This window comes from Cottoperca gobio, chromosome 2, assembly GCF_900634415.1.
Source record: "Cottoperca gobio chromosome 2, fCotGob3.1, whole genome shotgun sequence".
Lineage (NCBI taxonomy): Eukaryota > Metazoa > Chordata > Actinopteri > Perciformes > Bovichtidae > Cottoperca > Cottoperca gobio.
The window spans coordinates 11036060-11056012 of record NC_041356.1 but is presented as its reverse complement, the minus strand read 5'-3'; the positions used below and the strand labels follow the sequence as shown (position 1 = coordinate 11056012).

General features: G+C 42.5%; 2 protein-coding genes across 12 annotated transcripts in view; one reads left to right on the top strand and one right to left on the bottom strand.

Annotated features, from left to right (window-relative positions):
- Positions 1-19953, bottom strand: part of LOC115021176 (fibronectin type III domain-containing protein 4-like) — a 56244-nt gene that overhangs the window by 22451 nt on the left and 13840 nt on the right. For 5 of the 8 annotated variants that reach the window (XM_029451410.1, XM_029451465.1, XM_029451419.1 and 2 more), the window contains 3 exons: positions 16376-16499; positions 15472-15566; positions 14676-14804 (listed from right to left, as the gene is read on the bottom strand). The gene's annotated coding sequence lies outside the window, so the exon portion shown is untranslated. Of the gene's footprint in view, positions 1-14675; positions 14805-15471; positions 15567-16375; positions 16500-18405; positions 18926-19690; positions 19843-19953 lie in introns of those variants that run through there. The other 3 variants (XM_029451429.1, XM_029451440.1, XM_029451457.1) reach the window with 3 other exon arrangements.
- Positions 10943-19849, top strand: LOC115021152 (poly(rC)-binding protein 3-like). 4 transcript variants are annotated; one of them, XM_029451366.1, is made up of 13 exons: positions 10943-10955; positions 12910-12992; positions 13096-13119; positions 13197-13229; positions 13313-13429; positions 14301-14432; positions 14682-14810; positions 15910-15984; positions 17429-17470; positions 18245-18323; positions 18795-18847; positions 19439-19608; positions 19712-19849. In XM_029451366.1, exons 1-13 carry the CDS (start codon positions 10952-10954, stop codon positions 19764-19766), a joined length of 996 nt encoding a protein of 331 aa, XP_029307226.1. In that variant the 5' UTR covers positions 10943-10951; the 3' UTR covers positions 19767-19849. The 4 variants fall into 4 exon arrangements, with proteins under 4 accessions (XP_029307226.1, XP_029307216.1, XP_029307208.1 ...); XM_029451356.1 differs by lacking the exon at positions 10943-10955 and having other exon boundaries at positions 12918-12992; positions 18789-18847; XM_029451348.1 differs by lacking the exon at positions 10943-10955 and having other exon boundaries at positions 12918-12992; positions 15910-16053; positions 18248-18323.

Below are 19953 nucleotides of genomic sequence, written 5' to 3'. Positions count from 1 at the left end.
GGTCGGCAGATAATGGGAGACACAGAACAAACTGCGTGCATGAAACACTATTTTAAAATGTATCCTGATCATGAGATCTATGAAGCTGATGCTTTATAGAGATATAATATAATATTGGAGACACGCCGACTACAAACCGCTTCTATTTCTGAATAATTTAGTCAAGTACATGTTTGTGTTTAGCGCCAAATCACAACAGAATTTAGAGATTTATATCTCATATCTAGACCGTACTCTGCGATGCAAACAGCTGTTTCTCATGTCAGAAGGTACGGAAGTTTACTCTTTACATTATCTGCTAGTTTATCAAATGTGACGATTTGAGATGAATTATGATAAAATGAATATTTTGGGACCAAACTATTTGATACATAAGCCCTATAACCTACATGATATAGTATATAGACAGTAATTAGCACATAATTATGCCCAAATCCTTAACTTCCTGCTCTATCTTTTCCTATTCAGGTTTAACCTCAAGAAGTATTGTAAAATCCTTTTTGATCATTTCATTATTCATGCATGATAAACTGTGTCTACCTCATGCATTTACAGAATATCTGCAGCTTTTCAATATTTAATAAATGCAGTTTGGCTGTCTCAGTCGACTCCACTTGTACTCGAGGCCCTTGAGGTTTTCTCGAGCGTTTGTGTGTTACGTGGCCCCTCTAACTTTGCTAGCGTCAAAAACTGTCCTTCAGTGATGTTCCTCCATGTGTGCGAGGCTCGTCTCCGGCCTCTGGCATGGTCAGGTCCGATTTCTATCACTGCGCTCTTTGGACGGGCAAAGAAAATGGTTTGCTCTGCCACTGCAGTGCACCGGTCATCCATGAGTTGATCTTCCATCTGCCCATCGATTTATCCATCATCAGATCTCGTTCCTAAATCATCTACATCCCAGATGTGTATTCTTGCACTGCCTGCCCTACCCATAATCCCCCTGGCTCATATCACTGTAGTTCAGCACGTGGTTGCCCTGCTCATCATCCTCATCTGATATCACAGCTGTATGTGCCGTCAGATCCCATCGCATGCTAAGAGTCTAAATCCTGTCGGGATTGTTCCAGAGGAGCACACGTGTCGATGCATTGTGTTGATTGGAATGGATTTCCTTCATACATAAATAGTAAAGACTCAATACCAATGTTCTGTCCTGTGTTACCACCAAAGTAATCCTGGGATTGAAGCAGACACCCTGAGAAAGATTGTCACTTTCAGCACATCTGTTCAAAACACGCTGAAGATTTAAGCAACATAAATCCACGAGTTATTGAATCCGAGCAAGTCAACCGCAAACGTTTAATCAGCATAAATATCAAACTGGAGCTGTGGATGCAAAGTCCGTGCCGTTCGCTTGAGAAAGAGTCAGCTTGATTTGTCTGCAAGAAATGACTTTGGTCTTAAAAAGAAAGGAGGTTTGGTGGCAGCCTTAACACTGAGCCAAAGAATGTAGGCCGAGAAGATTCCCATCATGGGGCGGACGTACAAATAATCTTTCACTTTCGTTAAACGTGGCTTTGGCGGAGGTCTGTGCTCTTGTAGTTTATCAATGAGTTTGGGACTACAAGTGATAAAACCAGAGCGCCTCTTTAGAACGGTCGGACACCACTAAACCAGGAAAGGGTTTGTTATCATGAGCTTTGTTCTGATAGTAAATGTTTCATGGATAGTGTCTACATTTAGATGATGAGAACATATTAGGATCAACTAAAGGGGATTTAGTTCTCAAAGGATCATCTTCTATTATTGGAAAAACATGGCAACGCTGTAGGATTTTCCTTTAAAATGTTGAGCTTTCTCCTGTAATTTAGTTTCCCTCCATCTTCATTTGACCTTTCAGTAAAGTTTCCTGATTTTAAAAGAGGTTACTGATCAAAACATTGCAAGAAGAGGCCAAAACATAGAAATAAAACACACATCTGCAGTATCAGGGTCAAGAGAAGGGCAGTTTCTGTGCTACAAAAGGTGCAACTAATATCTCAGCTTTCAAAGTGTTCTCCCAAAACTTTCAAAAGACCCATTTTCTTTACAAACCAGTGTTCATTTTCAAAATCTCCAGAGAAAATCAAGGTTAATATTTAATGCATCCCCCTTCAGAAGACAGCTTGCATCCCTACATGACTCAGTGTTTTCCTCTCATCAATGTGTAATATGTTGGCCCTCGTGTGTGTGATGTGTTTTCTTTGGTGACCCTGCGAAAACGTACAAATAAATGTTGCATCTCGCATCTGCATGGTACAGTATCTTGCTTCTTTGTACGTCAACAAAGCAAGAACACAGCGTTTGAGCCCGGAGGAGTCGGACACAGTCAAAGTTCCTCACCACACAGAAAGCTATTCAACATGGGTTTTTGCCAGGAGGCGATGTGTACCCATTACTGGCTGCATTGACCACCAGCGGGGGGGGGGGGGGGGTCCAGGCAATATTTTCCATTAGGAGCACGGAGTTGCTTTGTGTGGAGCAGCTTTAGAGTTATGGGCGAAGGCTTTAAGAGCATGTTGAACACTTATGGGAGGTTTATTGTTCCCTCGACACAAGAGTGCTGCAGTTATTGCTATCGGGGATAAAGTCTCGATAAAAAAAGATGGTGGTTAGATAATTATCAAACGGAAAAGGGTTCAAAGGGGCTTCTCCGTTTCTTTTTAGATTACATTTATGTTTAAGTAAAGCTTCCTTTCAGTGTGTTTATTGCCTTTTGTATTCATTACCCACAACACAAGTTTATTTGAATACTAGTTTGAGGTCCAGCACTTTAAGACGAGTTCACTGGTTCTTTAAAGACCTCAAATATACTGACAAAGAGTTTAGAGTATACCTTAAAGGTAAAATATTTATTAATATGGTTTTTTAAAGTACTATGAAGGTCTTTTTAGCAATGCTTCGCCAGGGTCTGTTGGTCTACCACCATGATCCAGAATGAAACAATGGAACTAGTTCACAACTAATGTGATTAAATGCTCTGCTTTGATATCTTTCCATAGATTACTGTGATTAAAGAATAAACCAAAACAAGTCTCAGCCTTTGTTTTTATACGTGTCAGAGAGGAAAGCATATTTTCAAATGGTAATATTGCCGTTGCTGTTTTACCCAGACATGTAGGTTGTGATACAGCAGAGTTGTTTAATGTTTACAGTCCTCATAAAGAGGACAGCAACAGAGGAAGAATTATCCCTGTCTGTGGTCCAAATCCAGTGTATTTAAACTGCACTTAATCACAGTTAAAGCCCCTGAAGGCACCAAGACAGCCACATTGTGAAACAATAAATCCCCCCTACAGAACACTTAGATCTTAAATCAGAAAGAGGAAACATCCCAACTAAAATCTTATTGGGAAAAGAAATGGAAACGTTAAAATAGAGATACGGTTTCTGTTATCAGAAGGGAGAAGAGAGGGGGATTGAGATTAAAGATTAAGATTAAATACTGACAGTACAAAGAAGAAACTAAATAAATGTTTGGGTGAAACATTTAGATTTTAGATTTATCAAAACAACTATACATTAATAATGGATAAGCTTCGGGATTAGAAATATAACGTTGAGTATCATCCACATAGAAGTGAAGTTTCATGCCAAAGTAAACTCAGCAGGCCCAGAATAGTGCCTTGCGGTACACCAAACATTTATATTACGGACTCTTAGGTTACGTTTAGGGACAGAACATGCAGAGATCATTAATGTAGATGTCAAGACTATAGCTGTATAGACGAGGATCGACATGTTCAAAAGCTGCATGTTGATTAGTCCAATCAGTGATTATTAGAGAATAGTAATCAGTATCGCTAATCCCATTCATGATTTAATCAGAATGGAAAGAAAAAATCAATTAATATTAATTGTTTTTGGACTAATACCCATCAAGTTGTCTGGCTGTGGTCCAGTTCTCTGACGGTCAATAGTTGCATGCGGTTGGTTACTCATGGAAACAAAAACATTGATTGTCAAGGCTAGCAGACATAGCTCAAAGCCAATATGCAGATCACTCTCCTACTTTTCTCACAATCTTTTAGTTAAATCACTTTGCTCTATGAAATACAACTACCAATTTAATGAAATTCCAGAAATAGTGGAAATCTTCATTTACTTACACACATTTTTTCACACCACACGGGTGCTAATGAGGTCAACTCAGCCCCCTTTTGGTGGCCACTTTCCTGCATCCAACAATCAGTTGGATTGACTGTCACTGTGATCTACCTCGCCCTCTCCTTCACGCCCTTCTGCCTCCATTAGGACCCTGGCACCCTGATAGGACAAGGGTGGTTATGAGGACAAGCTATGGTCGGGGTGGGGGGCTGTGCATGCTGGACCAGGCTGGGTTCATCACCTTGCTGGAGGCCATGGGCGTGGGGTTTTTATAGGGCTCTGGGAGCAGCCCCGGCCCTTAGTGTGCCCATAATCTGCCATCCTAAACGTCCAGACTGCACCTCCTCTCGCCTGATAAGGAGCTTCCCCACATCCTAACCGGTAAGCACTTTGACCTTTGACCTAAAGAAGTGAGAATGCTTGGCGATCAAAGATTAACTTTTACATTTTAGCCTGGTATAGAGATCTTCAGCTCACAAATACTGTTGTCGAGAACTATTAATGATTTCAGCTTTATTTAGATGGCTTATTATGGTCCTCTAAGCCATTAATGCTGCTCCATCAAACAACTTTTGACAGATTATTATGCTAGGACAGAGCGCATATAGCACTAATAAGGATTAGACTTTACTTAATTATACAAGAATGTTATGTAAACTAGTTGTTTTTACCCCAGCACTGCCACCAGTCTTGTTTGTTTTTTTCCCGAAGGTGAGCCAACAGTGTAGCTCGAATGTAAAGCAGATTTCCTCTGACGTGTCGCTCTATTTAAGCACACTCTTCCTTTGCCTCTTGTGATTCAATGTGGAGCAAATTTAATGCTCTATTTGTAGTTTATCCCATGGGCTATTTTACAGTTGGGTGGGTAAAGGCATGGTTACCAATTTGTGTTGTATAGGTACGAAAGAATTAAGAGCTCATGCATATTGGGAGCTCATTACAGAGCCTTTATTTTAGTTGATATAGGGCTAAGACTGGATTTAGCATGAAGAGCATCTGTGCTAAATAAAAACAGTTGACAATGAGGTGCCACACGTTCTTCATTGTCTGCATTGCCCCTAATCCAGACAGCATAACCCCACTGTTTGCTTTACCCTGGCAGCTCCCTTAAACGTTCTGCTGCCCAACCCTAATAATGACAGATTAAGCTCTGCACACAACTGTCCATCTGACATGAGGGCTGGATTTGTGCTGGATTGGAAAATCTGGATGGGATGCCTCCAAAGCTGTGTAATTCTGCACATACACACTCACAGATAGAAGCAGATTAAAAAGCAGAGCAACAGAGAGGCTGGAGAGGATATGCATGCCACGGTGGTGTGTTTGTGCACTGTTGGGGCTAAGTGTGTCTAAGTGTGTGTGTTTGACCTCTACTTCTTTGAGGTGCATCAAGAAGTTCCTCAACTGTCCCGAGTGAAGCTGCACATGAAGCACTTTTGGCAGCAGAACCTCAGCGTGTTTAAAATCTCAGATTATTCTTACGTGGGTTATTTTTGCGTCGATTGTTATCAACAATGACGGTGGCTTGCTGGATTCCGGGGGTGGTCAACCCTCCCCTGGAATAGACGAGCGCCCCGGAGGCTACACTTCTGATTCAGACCACCTCACCAGACGTGGCCCCTCGATGCCCGCGTGCCTCACTGGGCATGCCCCCCTTTTGTTGCAGCTGAGGAAAGGGGGGCGACAGGGCGGTGGGTGATGGTCACCCAGATTACGCCTCATCATACGGCCTATTTACACTTGACACCAAACAGTATTGTAAACAGAGTATCGCACCGCAGCGACAAAAACTGTGCTCATTGAGAACGGCAGTCGGTTTCGTTTCATCATATAATACCGAGAAGCGTCACGTGTTCCTGTGGTCGCTCATGTGACCCTGTGCTACGGACCAATAGGGTGGCACGGTTTGTCTTGGGCAGAGCGAAAGGAAGAGGGGGAAAAAAATAATTTTCCCTTTGCGATTTTTAATCTTGCAACGCTGAAGGTGGTCGTCATCTACTGTATCCTGCGCTACATAAAGGTAAACTATCTTTCAATAGCTCTGAAGAATCCGTGTTGGTGAATCTAAGGTCAAGGTGTGCTTTTAGCATTTCTTTCCAAGAATGGTAGAATTCAAATGCATAATTATTATTTTTAGATTTTTTTTTGAAAACTATCGTTTCTGGACGACTTTCAAAAACATCAAACTGTTAAAAACTTGCATGAAATGCACATCCACGCTGCGCCGGGTAACGCTATCAATAATTAATTAACTTGGTAACTTCCCCACAGTCAGGAACAATCATTGTCCGGATCACGAGCAGTGACACAGAACGACTTATTGACTCGTTACGTAATTCGGTTATTTGAAGTAGATCAAGTTAACATTTTCCCGAAGTTATCCTCAGGGCGCCCAAATAAGGCGACTGCATGAAGTGTGGAAATATTTTGTGTTTTTCTCCAGAGAATAGACAATTTTCTGGTCAGTCGATTTTGCTTTCGGGGGGGGGGTCTGTTGATCATCGTTGTCTTACATTCAAGCATGAGCGATTTCATTGTTTTTATTGAAACCTGAAAACAAATTATATCTGGACGAACTGCGAACTATGAGGGTTGATCTTCTTCGCTGCAGGATTGATAACATGATGGTCAGTAAATTCAGCACTCCCCCCCCAAGATAGTTATTCCAATTATCGTCAGCCTGATAGTAGCGCTGCTGATGGCCTTATTCTCGGCCAGTCAAAGACTAAAAATGTCATCTGCAATTACCTCAAACGCTGCGTTCGACTTGCAATACGCCGATGAACAACTCCTTTGTTTGGATACAACGCAGTGAAAGCCTGGTGTGCTCACGAAGGCTCCTACAATACTGAAATAGAGCGGGGGAGAGTGAAAGGGTTTTTTTTTTGGGAGGATTGACAGTAAACCAAAGAAAAAATGGGGGGGGGGGGGACGTGCTTTGGACCCCGTTCTGCATGACCACGCGGCGAAAGCTTAGCGTACGGAAGCCATGACTTTGTGTCAAGCGGTGATCTCACATTACAAATTGTGGCAAATCTAAAATGGCCGACTTAACGCTCTGCTCTTAGCGCCGCATTCACAGCACAACATGGTGTGCTCGCATTGTAAAGCCCTGTAAGCTGTGCGGCCGCCGACGGCGACTCACTACCCCCCCCCACACATGTAGTTCTCCGAGGTACTTTCAAAGCGACTTGGTGATAGTTGGTCCACGCGTTTCTTTGCTCGTTGCGTCCTCTGATTTGACTGGTTGTGGTGAAGATGTGGTGGCCACAGTTTTGATTGTGATTTAGGCTGAGCTATCAGGATGCTGGGCTGCTGATGTGGGCTGACAGCTCTTGAGAGCACTGTCATAGTGGCGTATAGGGAGGCCGATGGGGTAGACGCCCCCCCTACTCCGCTGCACAACACCGCACCACATACAACAAAAGCCTGCGCCAGACGAGACAAGAGCTGCTCATATACCAGGAAACTGAGGGCCAAATCCTCAGGACCTCTCCTACAGTTACTATTTCTGACAGGAGCGACCATCGGCAGCAATTATTTATCATCCTTCTCCCCTCCTCGCCCCTCAGAGTCCTCTCCCCTGTTGCTTTCCCTCACAAACTTTGTCTCCAAGAGGTTTTCCCTCCCAAACGAGTTGAAAGCGGCCTGAAAGTGAGAAGTTCCTTCAGGCAGAAGTGAGAGGCTTTCAACAGATCTCGTGAAAACATATGGATCAACGAGGTCACCCTCTGCGCTCCCCCTCTGCTGCCCTACATGCACGCTAATTTCCCTTTTGTTCAGCCTTAATTAGAGCACAAACATGTACGTTAGGAGATCTCCCCGGCCGTGGGTCGAACATATTGGCTACATTACAAAGAAATTCCTCTTTTGGATCATTTCATGATCTGCCTGACCGACTGAGCTGAACTCTGTTATCAGTAAATGCAAATAATTCTCCAATACCTGCACGAGGATTCTCAATGCAACAGTAAAATACATGTATTAACGTAAGTGTTGGACAACATGAATAAGATACGGTGCCACCCACGTTTAAAAGGCACTATATGCATTTGGTATACGTTTAGAAAGGGGCTTGTATCTGCAGACGGTGATTTAAAAAGCACTCTAACAAAGTCTGCACTAGAAAATATAAAGAAAACCTTGAGAATAGCAGAACCACAGAAGTAAAAGCATCTTATTCAACAGCTGTACGCAGGCTGGACACGACCTTTTACCTTGAAAATAACCTTGACTCTCAAAATCTTCTGACGCACCGTCAATGAAAAGCAGTCGCTTGTAAAACTGGACTTGAACTCTAGAAGGAAAAAGGCTGCTTACATAAAAGTTCATCAAATCTACAGCATGACGTCGCGACGACTGATTGAGAGTGCAGCCGTTTGTCTACAAAATGTGAAAAGTGCAGAACTTTTGACGATTAAAAAACGCCACGTTCAGTGACTTCACTTCCCTCACACTTTGCATTAAAATGCATTACGTCACATTTTCGAAATCAAGAGGCAAAAAGGAACAAAACACATTTTTCATTCATCCATTAAATCAGACTCGTTTAAAATGCATCCGTCAATATAGCAAATGTTGCTCTTTAACTGCAGATTCATTTTGTGCAGCTCAGGCTCGAGTGTACAGTCGGGGGGGGGGGGGGGGGGGGGGTTTATATCAAAACATCATAATGACATATCTGTAGATATGTGGATTAGGATGGAACAGATGACGGCGGCTTTGGCCTAGATTACACTGCCGGCCGTCCATTTAATGATTTTCCTTACAGGATCTCTCTCTCTCTCTCTCTCTCTCTCTCTCTCTCTCTCTCTCTCTCTCTCTCGCTCTCTCTGTCTCTCTCTCTCTCTCTCTCTCTCTCTCGCTCTCTCTCTCTCTCTCTCTCGCTCTCTCTCGCTCTCTCTCTCGCTCTCTCTCTCGCTCTCTCTCTCTCGCTCTCTCTCGCTCGCTCTCTCTCTCTCTCTCTCTCTCTCTCGCTCTCTCTCTCGCTCTCTCTCTCGCTCTCTCTCTGCTACTCCACTGATATCTCACTGTGTATTAAAACGTCGGATATAGCGCCATGTTCTTATAGTGTAAAACATGCACGGATACATATTTATTCGTGTCTTAAAATGTTCTAATCTTTGTGGTTGATTTTTTGTTTGTAAAAATAAATTTACCCTGATGAGGATTTGAAGAAATCTATCAAAAGAATAAAAGAAATCATTATTATTATTGCATAGCTTGAGCAGTAAACATTAACAAGTGTTACAAAATGTGAAAATGCACAGCTCATACACACAGGGTGGATTACTTACACCAACACCCGTCATTTAAACGCTGTTAACCTTCATAAGCCTCTTTAAAAATGTCTTGAAACTGAATTAGTTTGGCAGAAATCATTTCTAAATCACAGCAAAGTTGCCTCAGAGCTATAAGAGAAAAGCTTGTTCTCTTATTCTTGATATTTTGAGATGCATGCCGCAGTTTTGAAACTCTTTCTGAACTCAGACGACGCTGGACACAGTGAAGTGGATGGTCACTTAGCTGTGCAGCGGCTCTCAGCCTGCACAGTAAAAGGTGCTGTAATGAGATGCCTCCATATCTGCAGCAACCTTCTTCCAGTCAAAGAGTGCAAAGAGGCCGACACACATTTCCAATAATGACCAATGATCCCAGCCCTTTCCTCCTCACCAAAGCATCTTCTAAATGCACTTTCACATCCCAAATGTCTCTCCTCAACTTAGCTTTGAGTGTTTCTGCATCATGTGCACACGAGTGGCTCTGCATAAGAGCAGCATCTCCCCTTTGTGAGGAGCACAAGAGATAAGAAACAGAGGAGACCTCAGATTCAAGTTCTTCAAGAGCAATGCACAAGTCATTTCTGTGGCGAGCGGCGAGCAGACGCAGGGAGAGATGGGAGGCGAGGGGAGGGGGGGGGAGCCATTTTGTGCACTGCGTTGTCCAGCCGAGCGTAAAGCGTGATTAATTCAATAGCCGCCATAGAGGAGGAGGCTAGCAGCACTGCAACACCGAGCATGACCCACTTTCCCCGTCAGATGTCATGAAAAATTCCCTGCCATCCCTCTGTGCTTCTCATTCCCCCCCCCTCCAACTTCCTGCCTGATTAACAAAGAGACAGGCGACGAACATTTCAAAATCAATGCATGCACAATATGTGCAACGATCAGAAGTGGCCACAGAGCAGCACATTTAGCGCAAATAGGAGATTTTAGGTGGACGTCGGTTCAAATGCAACAAAAAACTGGCGATTTGCTGGAAGGTTTTAGCCCATTGGGGCAAATGATTCACGGGGCCTTGACCTAATTCCATTATGCTACAGGATGTATGAGCAAAATACAGTCTGGGAGGACAAATATTCAAACACAGCTCTTAACGCTGACCTCGTTCATCTCCGAGGTCCAACACACTCGCTTTGTGTTGACCCAAATCTCCAGCAGTTTCTGGGTTTTAATCGCATTTCTTTGTCGTCGTTGTGCGGGACGAGGGGAGCAGGTACGGGCCTCAGCGCTCCTCAAACATGAAAGAGAAAGCATCAAGTCATCAACTCGTTTTTTAAGCATTTCCAAATCTGTAGCCTTGAAAGGAGATCATCAACGTTCGCTTGAATCCCGACGTCAATCTTGGAGGTTTTTTCTTTTTTCCTGTCCCCCCCCTCCTGCCCTGGAGCGGACCTGCACCGCTGGCTTGGGTCTTAAACCCGGATTAAGGCTTTTTATGTAATCTGGTCTCCTCTGGGAGATTGGAGAGACAGCTGGCAACAGAATCCCTGTCCTTATCTGTCGAACCTCCCCTGGCCTCCAACCAACACATCCCTCAGCTCTCAGCTCTGCATGCAGCGTAGATTAGAGGAGCAGTGATTTCCATGGCACAGCCACACTCCTGCAAAATAAATTGCCTTTTTTTTTTGTGGGTTTGACTCGAAACTATAGAAACAACTCGCAATAACAACAACTATTTGATTAACTGTTTAGTTCCCGACTTTCACACTTTATTTAGCACCACATGGTTTCATTTTTAAGGTTACAACTTTCACTATAAAAACGTAAAATTCTTTAGTTATAAGCGCTCAAAATATAATTACAGTACAGTTAAACTCGTGTTTTACTCTTTATACACACAAATACAGCAGATAAATGTAAGAAATTAAACTATATTGGAGTGATTTTATCTCAACTCGTGTGCCAAAATGATTAAAAATATTAATAATTCAACGTACTGGCGTAAATTAGATACTGCTTGTTTACGTGATATAGAAATAAAGTTATGTTACTGTAAGTGTAACCTGGTAAGTTCTTCTACATGCACAACACACAGATCAGTCAGTACAGCGTCTCCAACGTGAGGATTTGCTGCTTTTCTCCGTTTTATATGAAACTAAATCGTCAAACATAAATAATAAAGTATCAGTAAAATGACACGTTGTAACGCACAGTCTTTACAAAGCAAGGAATCAATTATTGATGATAATGTAGCAGCAGTGCTACCTATAGGTCGACACAGTGCTACGCCACGACAGATGTGTGTGTGTGTGTGTGTGTGTGTGTGTGTGTATTGAATATGTTGAATCAGGCTCATTGTGTTGATGATTGCACCATCGGTCCAATTTTGTTTGACTCATTTCAAATATTTCTATTTCCTTTCGCTATAACTGTAACCTCATTCAGATGCGAAGTGATTACAGAGGGGGGGAGGGAGGGAAGATTTCTTTTTTCCATTTCCACATAGCAACAATGCCTCTGATTGGCAGACAGCGACATTATGTCTCTTCAGTCAAGGTCAGCTGCTTCAGGAGCTTCTCTTCTCCACATGTTCTCTTTTAGCCGGCGGAAAACAACGTGATTCAGCTGATAATACTGTAGAAGTTTAAACTCTATCAAAGTCACTATGAAGCAAAGTGCAGCGTTACATGTGAAGCTCCTGCCGGCATCTAAACGTTGTTGGTACGGAACAAAAATAGGAAATATTCATGCATTTTAATTCTTTTTAGGGCTAATTGTATTTTATCTCCCTGTTACCTCGGTCCACCTGGTATAATTGCATTAATTGATTCTTTATTTACATTCATTTTTATCATTTGAGAAATTAAACTCATAATCTACAATTATTATGATCAGTTATTCAAACAGTCATTTAAATATTAAACATTAAGAGCCATTATTTAACTTAAAATCTCACAATATAAATTCTTGATTTGCATTAAAACCTTTTGATTGATTGATTTATATAAAAGTTTTAAACGTGTCCCAGATTAAAGCGAGTGTGCAGCTGCAGATCCACTGTCAGGGCTGCAGCGCCCTCTTGTGGCCGCTCTCCTAACTGCAGTCTGGCTCCAGACATTACATCACTTGTCAGCCAGAATTAAAAGGGATCCAGCTGAAATAGGTTTGATAAAAATAAATATGGCGCTCAATGTTCGATGTCTGAAGAGGCTTGACCTACATTACAACAGCGTTTACAGCAAACTGTCGTGCGCGGCATCGGGCTTTGCAGACAAACACGTTATTTGTTTGTAAGATTGTTGGAGCATATTTATTCCCAGAGTTGTTGAGCTGATGAGCTTTAAGTGCATTTAAAGTGTCAAAAGTACTATTCTTGTAAGGGTTTGCATCCTGATTTGTGTCACCTGGTGGATTAATATCAACAATAAAGCACTGCATTATATTTTCATTACCGTTTTGCACGTGCAAGAAAACCAAATCTCAGCAGCTGTGTGTTCATCTCTCCTATGTGGCAGGTGACCGCTTGGCTGACTCCACCATCACACTCGCGTTGGCCCTTGAACTCCTCTCTCACGTGACCACGCCCCTTCCTTCACATCCAATCCCGACATGGAGCCAATCAAGGTCCAATCAGAAGGTGGACTGAATGTGACCCTCACGATCAGGCTGCTGATGCACGGCAAGGTACAAGAACACGCAACTTTCTTCTTGCTTCCATTTCCAATTATCTGTCCAATTTGTTTTCAAGGCCAAACACAGCTGACATTGTTTGTTTGTGTTTCTGCAGGAGGTTGGAAGCATCATAGGAAAGGTATTTATCACAACAAGCAGTAAAGCATGTTAGCGCCCGTGGGAGATAAGTCTTAATAATGTTTCCTTTCCTTCCAGAAAGGAGAAACGGTGAAGAAAATGCGCGAAGATGTAAGAAGAACTTTTCTTCAAATAGTCCGTTACACTCTTAAAATGTGTTTTTGTTTGGTAATCGTGTACTTTGTGTCGTGTAGAGCGGTGCCCGTATCAACATCTCGGAGGGGAACTGCCCTGAACGGATAGTCACCATCACCGGACCCACAGATGCTATTTTCAAGGCCTTCGCCATGATAGCCTACAAGTTTGAGGAGGTATAACCTTCATCAGTACCACTGATAGACATTTAGACCGGAAATAGACATTTGCATGAAAAGAAAATACTCAAAGTACCTTCAAATGTGTACTTAAATGCAGTATTTGCAGTATTTGAGATCAGCTGTAGCGTCTGCACTGACTCGTCTCCACGCTGAATACAAAGCAGGCGCCGTATGTAGGACAGAAATGTGCTGATCAACCTGCAGCAGCCTTTCAAAGAGCTCCAGTGGTGCATCGAACCAAAGAGTCTCCAAAACACCAAACACACAACAGATTGGAGGCGAAACATAAGAATCATTTGAATTATAATTGAACTGTACTTTAAATAAAATTAATTAATGTCCAGAATTTCCATATTTATTTATATAATTACAACTACATTATATAATAGTCATTCACCATCTGTTTATAGGATTAACTACGTCAATAAAGACTTTATATCTGCAATTTATTAAATGTTTAAATACTTTAAAATTAAATGTTAATGACAGATATTACAGATTATTATATGATTTATTACTAAAACATTTAAAAAGGTGAGAGTAAGACAGCAGCAGGAAAAATAAATATTTATAAATTAAAATTATTTAAACAAATTATTTAAAAACGTATATATATATAATAATATTAATAATAATGATAATAATAATAATAATAATAATAATAATAATAATAATAATAATAATAATAATAATAATAATGATAATGATAATAACAATAATACATTTTATTTGTAAAAAATAAAGTATTATGCACGGCTAAAAGAGAAACATTAAAAGAAACTTTAGTAAAAATAGCATTATAATAGCGTTTTCTAACCCTTCTACTGATTTCTCCTCATAACTGAAGCATCTTTCCGTCCCTCAGGATATAATCAACTCTATGAGCAACAGTCCAGCCACCAGTAAACCTCCTGTGACCCTGAGGCTCGTCGTCCCGGCCAGCCAGTGTGGCTCTCTTATCGGAAAAGGAGGCTCCAAAATCAAAGAAATGAGAGAGGTAGAGTCTTAAGGTCTTCCTGTGCACGAACCATCTCTATGAATCTATGAACTACAATACTTCTCTTTAGAGGAGTAGACTCGTTGCCGGTTGGCGTCTGTAGATTTCTCTATTTAAAATGCTTTTATTTGTGTGTGTGTTGACAGGATAGAGAGTGTTTGCCGCTCTGGTTGGAGCATATGATTTGTTCCATCATATGCTTTGCGTACAGTTCCTCACAGATTGAATAAATATTCTTCTTACCTGCAGTCCACAGGAGCTCAGGTCCAGGTTGCAGGCGACATGCTCCCCAACTCCACCGAGAGAGCGGTGACGATCTCTGGAGCCCCCGAAGCCATCATCCAGTGTGTCAAACAGATATGTGTGGTCATGCTTGAGGTACAGGACGGGAGAGGGGGGGGAGGGGGGCAGAAGGAAGGAAACATTTATTACATGAGATGTGGTTGTATTCTTTACAGTTATAATCCTTAAAAAGAAGGCGCCATGAGCCAAACACTGAATTACATGCATCGCTTCCTGTGAATCCCTCGTGCACGCCTGAGATGCAGAGTCTGCCACTAACAATTATAAATACAAACAAAAACAATTCAATCTTAAGGATTATAACTTTAAACACAGCTAGACGTTTCGTGTGCCGCATCAAAGGCTCGCTGACAATAAAATGACAATGTCTGTGTTATTTACCGCTAATATAATTTGATGTCTTGGTTTGTAAATCCATATATCTATATATCTATATATCTATATATCTATATATCTATAATATGATGTGATATCTTCTTAGACTTTAGATATCGTAACATCTCATAAGTGTATATCCACATTTCTGATTATCTGAAAGCTCATTCTGTGAATGTTGTGTCGTGATATTTGATTTGATCGTACGTCCCTCCTGCGAAGCTTATTGCGTTGCTGCAAAATAGGTCCATTTCAAGTAGTTAGGATTCAATCTTGCAGGGTACAAAAGGCCCGAACTCCAACTGTCTTTAACCTCAACACACACACACGTCATAATGCTTTGGATCAACGGGCTACACACCTTGTAGTTGTCTCTCTTCTTCTTGCACCATTAATTTGAACTATCTGCACAGCCAGTTCTCCATTGGGCCTTCATGATGGCACCAGCCATGGACACTAGGAGATATGTGACATGACTGTAAGTCTCCAAAACGTGCACTTAAGATATTTAAAACACAGTATGTAGACTCATCATTATCCAGTTGAAAGTGATGTTCCAGGTAAATCCAAGTTTAGTTGTGCACTGAACCACGATTTGGACATTTCATGTGAGCATGAACACACAGTGAAGAGCACTTTTGTGTGAGTGTCACAGGCTGTCTTCCCTAAGGCACCGTCCCTCTTGGTTTCACTTTATGCAACTTCTTTTCTTTCTCTCTCTCTTTCTGTTCTAACACTCTCTCCACATCTCACCCCTTCTTCTTCTTCCCCCCACTCTCTCCTCCTTTGCTCTCCTCAGTCCCCACCGAAAGGTGCCACCATCCCCTACCGCCCCAAGCCTGCCTCCACCCCTGTCATTTTTTCAGGTGGCCAGGTAAGAGCAGACCCACTGGGGGCGTCCACAGCCAACCTCAGCCTCTTACTGCAGCACCAGCCACTGCCTGTTAGTGTCGCACCAGGTTTTTCTCACTTCTCCTCCCTCCCTCCCTCCCTCACTCCCCTGAACCACCCCTGACTAGCATGAACCATCACTGCTGTTTACTGTGCTCCACTGTCATCAATCACCCGCAGCCACTCAAAGCAGAACTGGGATAAACGCCATTAACAGAGAATAATCGCAAAACATGTTGAATCTGGGAGATTGAGAATGACCTCTTAATTGATGAGAAGAGGCTCCAAGTGAGACTCCATGATGGTCCTACATGGACAGAGCTAAACAACTCAATCAAGTGTGAATATAGAGAAGCTGAAAGAAACAAAGTTACCTGTGAAGGACCGTCCTGATGCTCCACCTCTCGAGCTAAGTGCTAATGTTGGTAGCAGAGCTGAGCGAACACATCTGGTCAACTTCAGCAAACATTACATCCTGGTCATGTTGAAGATCTACAACTGACCCAGGCAGGAGAGCAACAGGTTAACACAAGGCTACACAAACAAGTGTGTGTGTGTGTGTGTGTGTGTGTGTGTGTGTGTGTGTGTGTGTGTGTGTGTGAGAGAATTCAGCTAATAAGCACATTTGAAAAGCAGAAATTAATGCATTTTGCGCATTTTTGCTTAAACATGACAAAATAAAAGCTGATAAATGTTATATTAATCCACTTCACTAAGAGATTATTACCTTAAGTAGCGTTAAGGTTGGAAAAATCACGTTTAAAAATCACCGAAAACCCTCAAAAAAATGTAGTTTACTGTCACAAAAGACAAATAAAATCAGCAAATCCACAGAATTCTTGGCATTTTGGTCGATAAATTAATTGATAATCAACTAATTCCCACAAAAATGGTCTATTGTTGGCTTGAGCTGTATATTAAACTACATTTAGCATTTACCTTATAGTGCGAGGGAACTGGTATTCTCATCAATTAACAGGGAAACTGTCGGTTGGCCAGTAAAATATAAAACTCTTTCATTTGAATAAGATTTTCTCCCCAATCAGGAAGTCTGTTATTACTCGTCTCCCTGGAGACGCTGTCTTGGCTGATGAAATGAGGTTTAGCTCAGTTCTGACCTCTGCGGCTCCTTAAAACCACGACCCAATAGGTCAAGTGACATTACTCCTCTCAGGGCCGCTCCTCTGGTTTCCCCCCACGCCCTCCCGTCACCCCCCCGTCTGTGTTGTCCCTTATTGATTTAGTTCAACTGGATCTGATTGATGAATAGTGCATGACTTTCTTGTGATATGGCTAAAGATAAACTGTAGAGTGATTGTGTCGTAGATTGAATAGTTTTAATCAAAGATGTGTTTAATACAGTATTTGTTGTTTCTGTTGCGATGATGTAACCAGATAACAATAAGCTCTTCTCCTCATGTTCGCAGGCTTATACCATTCAAGGACAGTACGCCATCCCACATCCAGATGTGAGTGCTCCCCCCACGAGGCAGTCATCACTGCACTCCCCCATGATCCACGTTTCTCTCTTTTAGTCTTTACTCTCTTTCCACCCATATTAATATTAACTGCTAATATTAATACAGATTGATTTCTGACATGTACTTCCTTTATCTTCTCACTTGTCTGCCCGTTGTTTGGCACTAACCTCATGGGGCTTGGCCTGGTGGTTCACTGAAACACAAGTCAGTTTATGTAGTATAAGGGAGTAGTCGGGGGGGTGGATGTGTGGGTCTTATCAACATCCTAAACTTATGTCATGTGTGCAACTGACCTCATTATACACATATCTTTTAAATGATTGGTCACGCATGTAACCGTATGTTAACCACGTGTATTGTAATAAAAGTAAATATTGAGAGGTGCACGCAGGATGCCATGTTTGTAGTTCTAGAATGTGTAGTTTTAGATGCAATGCAGTAACATAGGGGGGGCGGGGCTTAGCGAACACACCAACATGACCCCATCTCAGGCCAAGTCCTCCATGAGCTTCTTCTCTCTCTCTCTCTCTCTCTCTCTCTCTCTCTCGCTCTCTCCCTTCACCTGTCTGTGTTGTTACTGCTCCTCAGATCCTCTCTCTACTCTTGTAGCATTTCGGACAGACCTGTGTGTGTGTGTGTGTGTGTGTGTGTGTGTGTGTGTGTGTGTGTGTGTGTGTGTGTGTGTGTGTGTGTGTGTGTGTGCGAGTGTGTTTTTTTAATGATGACCTCATAGCACTGCTGTCCTCCTCCTCCCCCCCTCAGCAGTTGAGCAAGCTCCACCAGTTGGCTATGCAGCAAACCCCCTTTACCCCCCTCGGACAGACCACCCCTGCCTTCCCCGGTACGTACCCACCTACACGACGACCCTCTTTACCAAAGCTCCTTCTCTCGTTTTTACCTGTAGAGACAAACACATTCTCTACCTCCTTTTCTCTCGCTCTTCTTTTTCCTGTCTCTGTCCTTACTCTTCTTCTTCTTCTCGTCGTTCTCCTCCTAATGGTCTCTGTGGTGCACTGCCATTGACATGGCCTGCTGGTGGTCTGCTCTTGTTGATGTTGAGGTTTCTTTTGTTCTTCGGTGTTCCCTTACAATCCTTCTTCAACGATGCTTCATATTGTTTTTCATTTAGAGAGTAGAATGTCATTGTCAGATAGGAGTTTTACAGTGTGTGTAGGCTCTGCTCAGGGCGGAGGCAGACCTTCCAGTGATGCAGAGATGCTCCTGGTCAATAGCCAGGGATTGAAATGACTGCTGTTCACTCCCTCAATGTGCCAAACACCATTTTATGTCCTCTCCTTGTGCTCAGCAGCAGGTCTGGATGCCAGTAACCAGGCCAGTACTCATGAACTCACCATTCCCAATGATGTGAGTACATTTGTCACAATGTGTAACATGCGAGTGCACGTTCGTCATTTGTTTCATTCAAAAAATGTAAAAGATTTGTCTTGAACTGACGGGCGTCCATTGTCACTATACCTTAATGTTATTTTATTCAGCACTTTCACAAAAGTATATATATATATATATATATATATATATATATATATATATATATATATATATATATATATATATATATATATATATATATATATATATATAATGCTGGATTCATTGTTTAAATTATAGATTAAATTGCATGAAAGAGAAACAAAGCTGGTCAGGAGCTAACGTTCTTTAACGTGGCGTCCTGTCGAAGCTTCCAGCGACATCAGCTCCATAGAGATCTCCTTCTCCACGGAGATAGTGCCGCCAGAGGCCGTTGGCTTTGCAGAGTGCATGTCCCTAATGGAAAAGACTCGTTGGACCAAAGAAAGGAATATTAAAGCCACAGTTGAAAGGCTGACGATGACCCGCAGTCATGCGTCAGAGCGAGTGCGGTTGAATATAGCGTCAGATAGAAATGTCTTCCATGTGTTCTGGCCATCCTAAGTCCCGCCCCCATTTTCTTCCCAGCTAATAGGCTGCATAATCGGACGCCAGGGAACCAAAATCAACGAGATCCGTCAGATGTCTGGGGCGCAGATCAAAATTGCTAACGCCATGGAAGGGTCATCGGAGCGCCAGATCACCATCACAGGGACCCCCGCCAACATCAGCCTGGCCCAGTACCTCATCAACGCAAGGTTAGAGTCCGTCTGATGTGAAGACGTGCGTGGAACAAGGGAAGAAAGCGGGTTAAACGCAAGCGGTGACATCATTCCTTACTTTCGGATGATCCTCCCACAGGTTCAGAGACGTGGCGGCCATGTGGAACGACCCATCTTCCATGACCACATCCTGAGATCCCTGACTGGCTCCTCCGTTCGGCCCTTTCCAACGATTGACTACCGCAGACAACCCTGATGAAGCCCTTCGGACTCTGGCTCTGGCTCTCCGAAAACCCTGACCGCCTTCCCGCCCTGGTTCAAAAAGTTGTTTATACGTCAGGGAGGGTTGGGCGCTCATTTTTATTTCAGAGAGCCAAATTA

Bases quoted from the DNA above. Each gene is read 5' to 3' on its own strand.
- LOC115021152 (XM_029451339.1), top strand. From the start codon at position 12,918: ATGGAGCCAATCAAGGTCCAATCAGAAGGTGGACTGAATGTGACCCTC. The intron at 14,811-15,909 runs GTACAGGACGGG...TGCTCTCCTCAG, and splicing joins TATGTGTGGTCATGCTTGAG to TCCCCACCGAAAGGTGCCAC. The intron at 19,609-19,711 runs GTTAGAGTCCGT...ATCCTCCCACAG, and splicing joins CAGTACCTCATCAACGCAAG to GTTCAGAGACGTGGCGGCCA.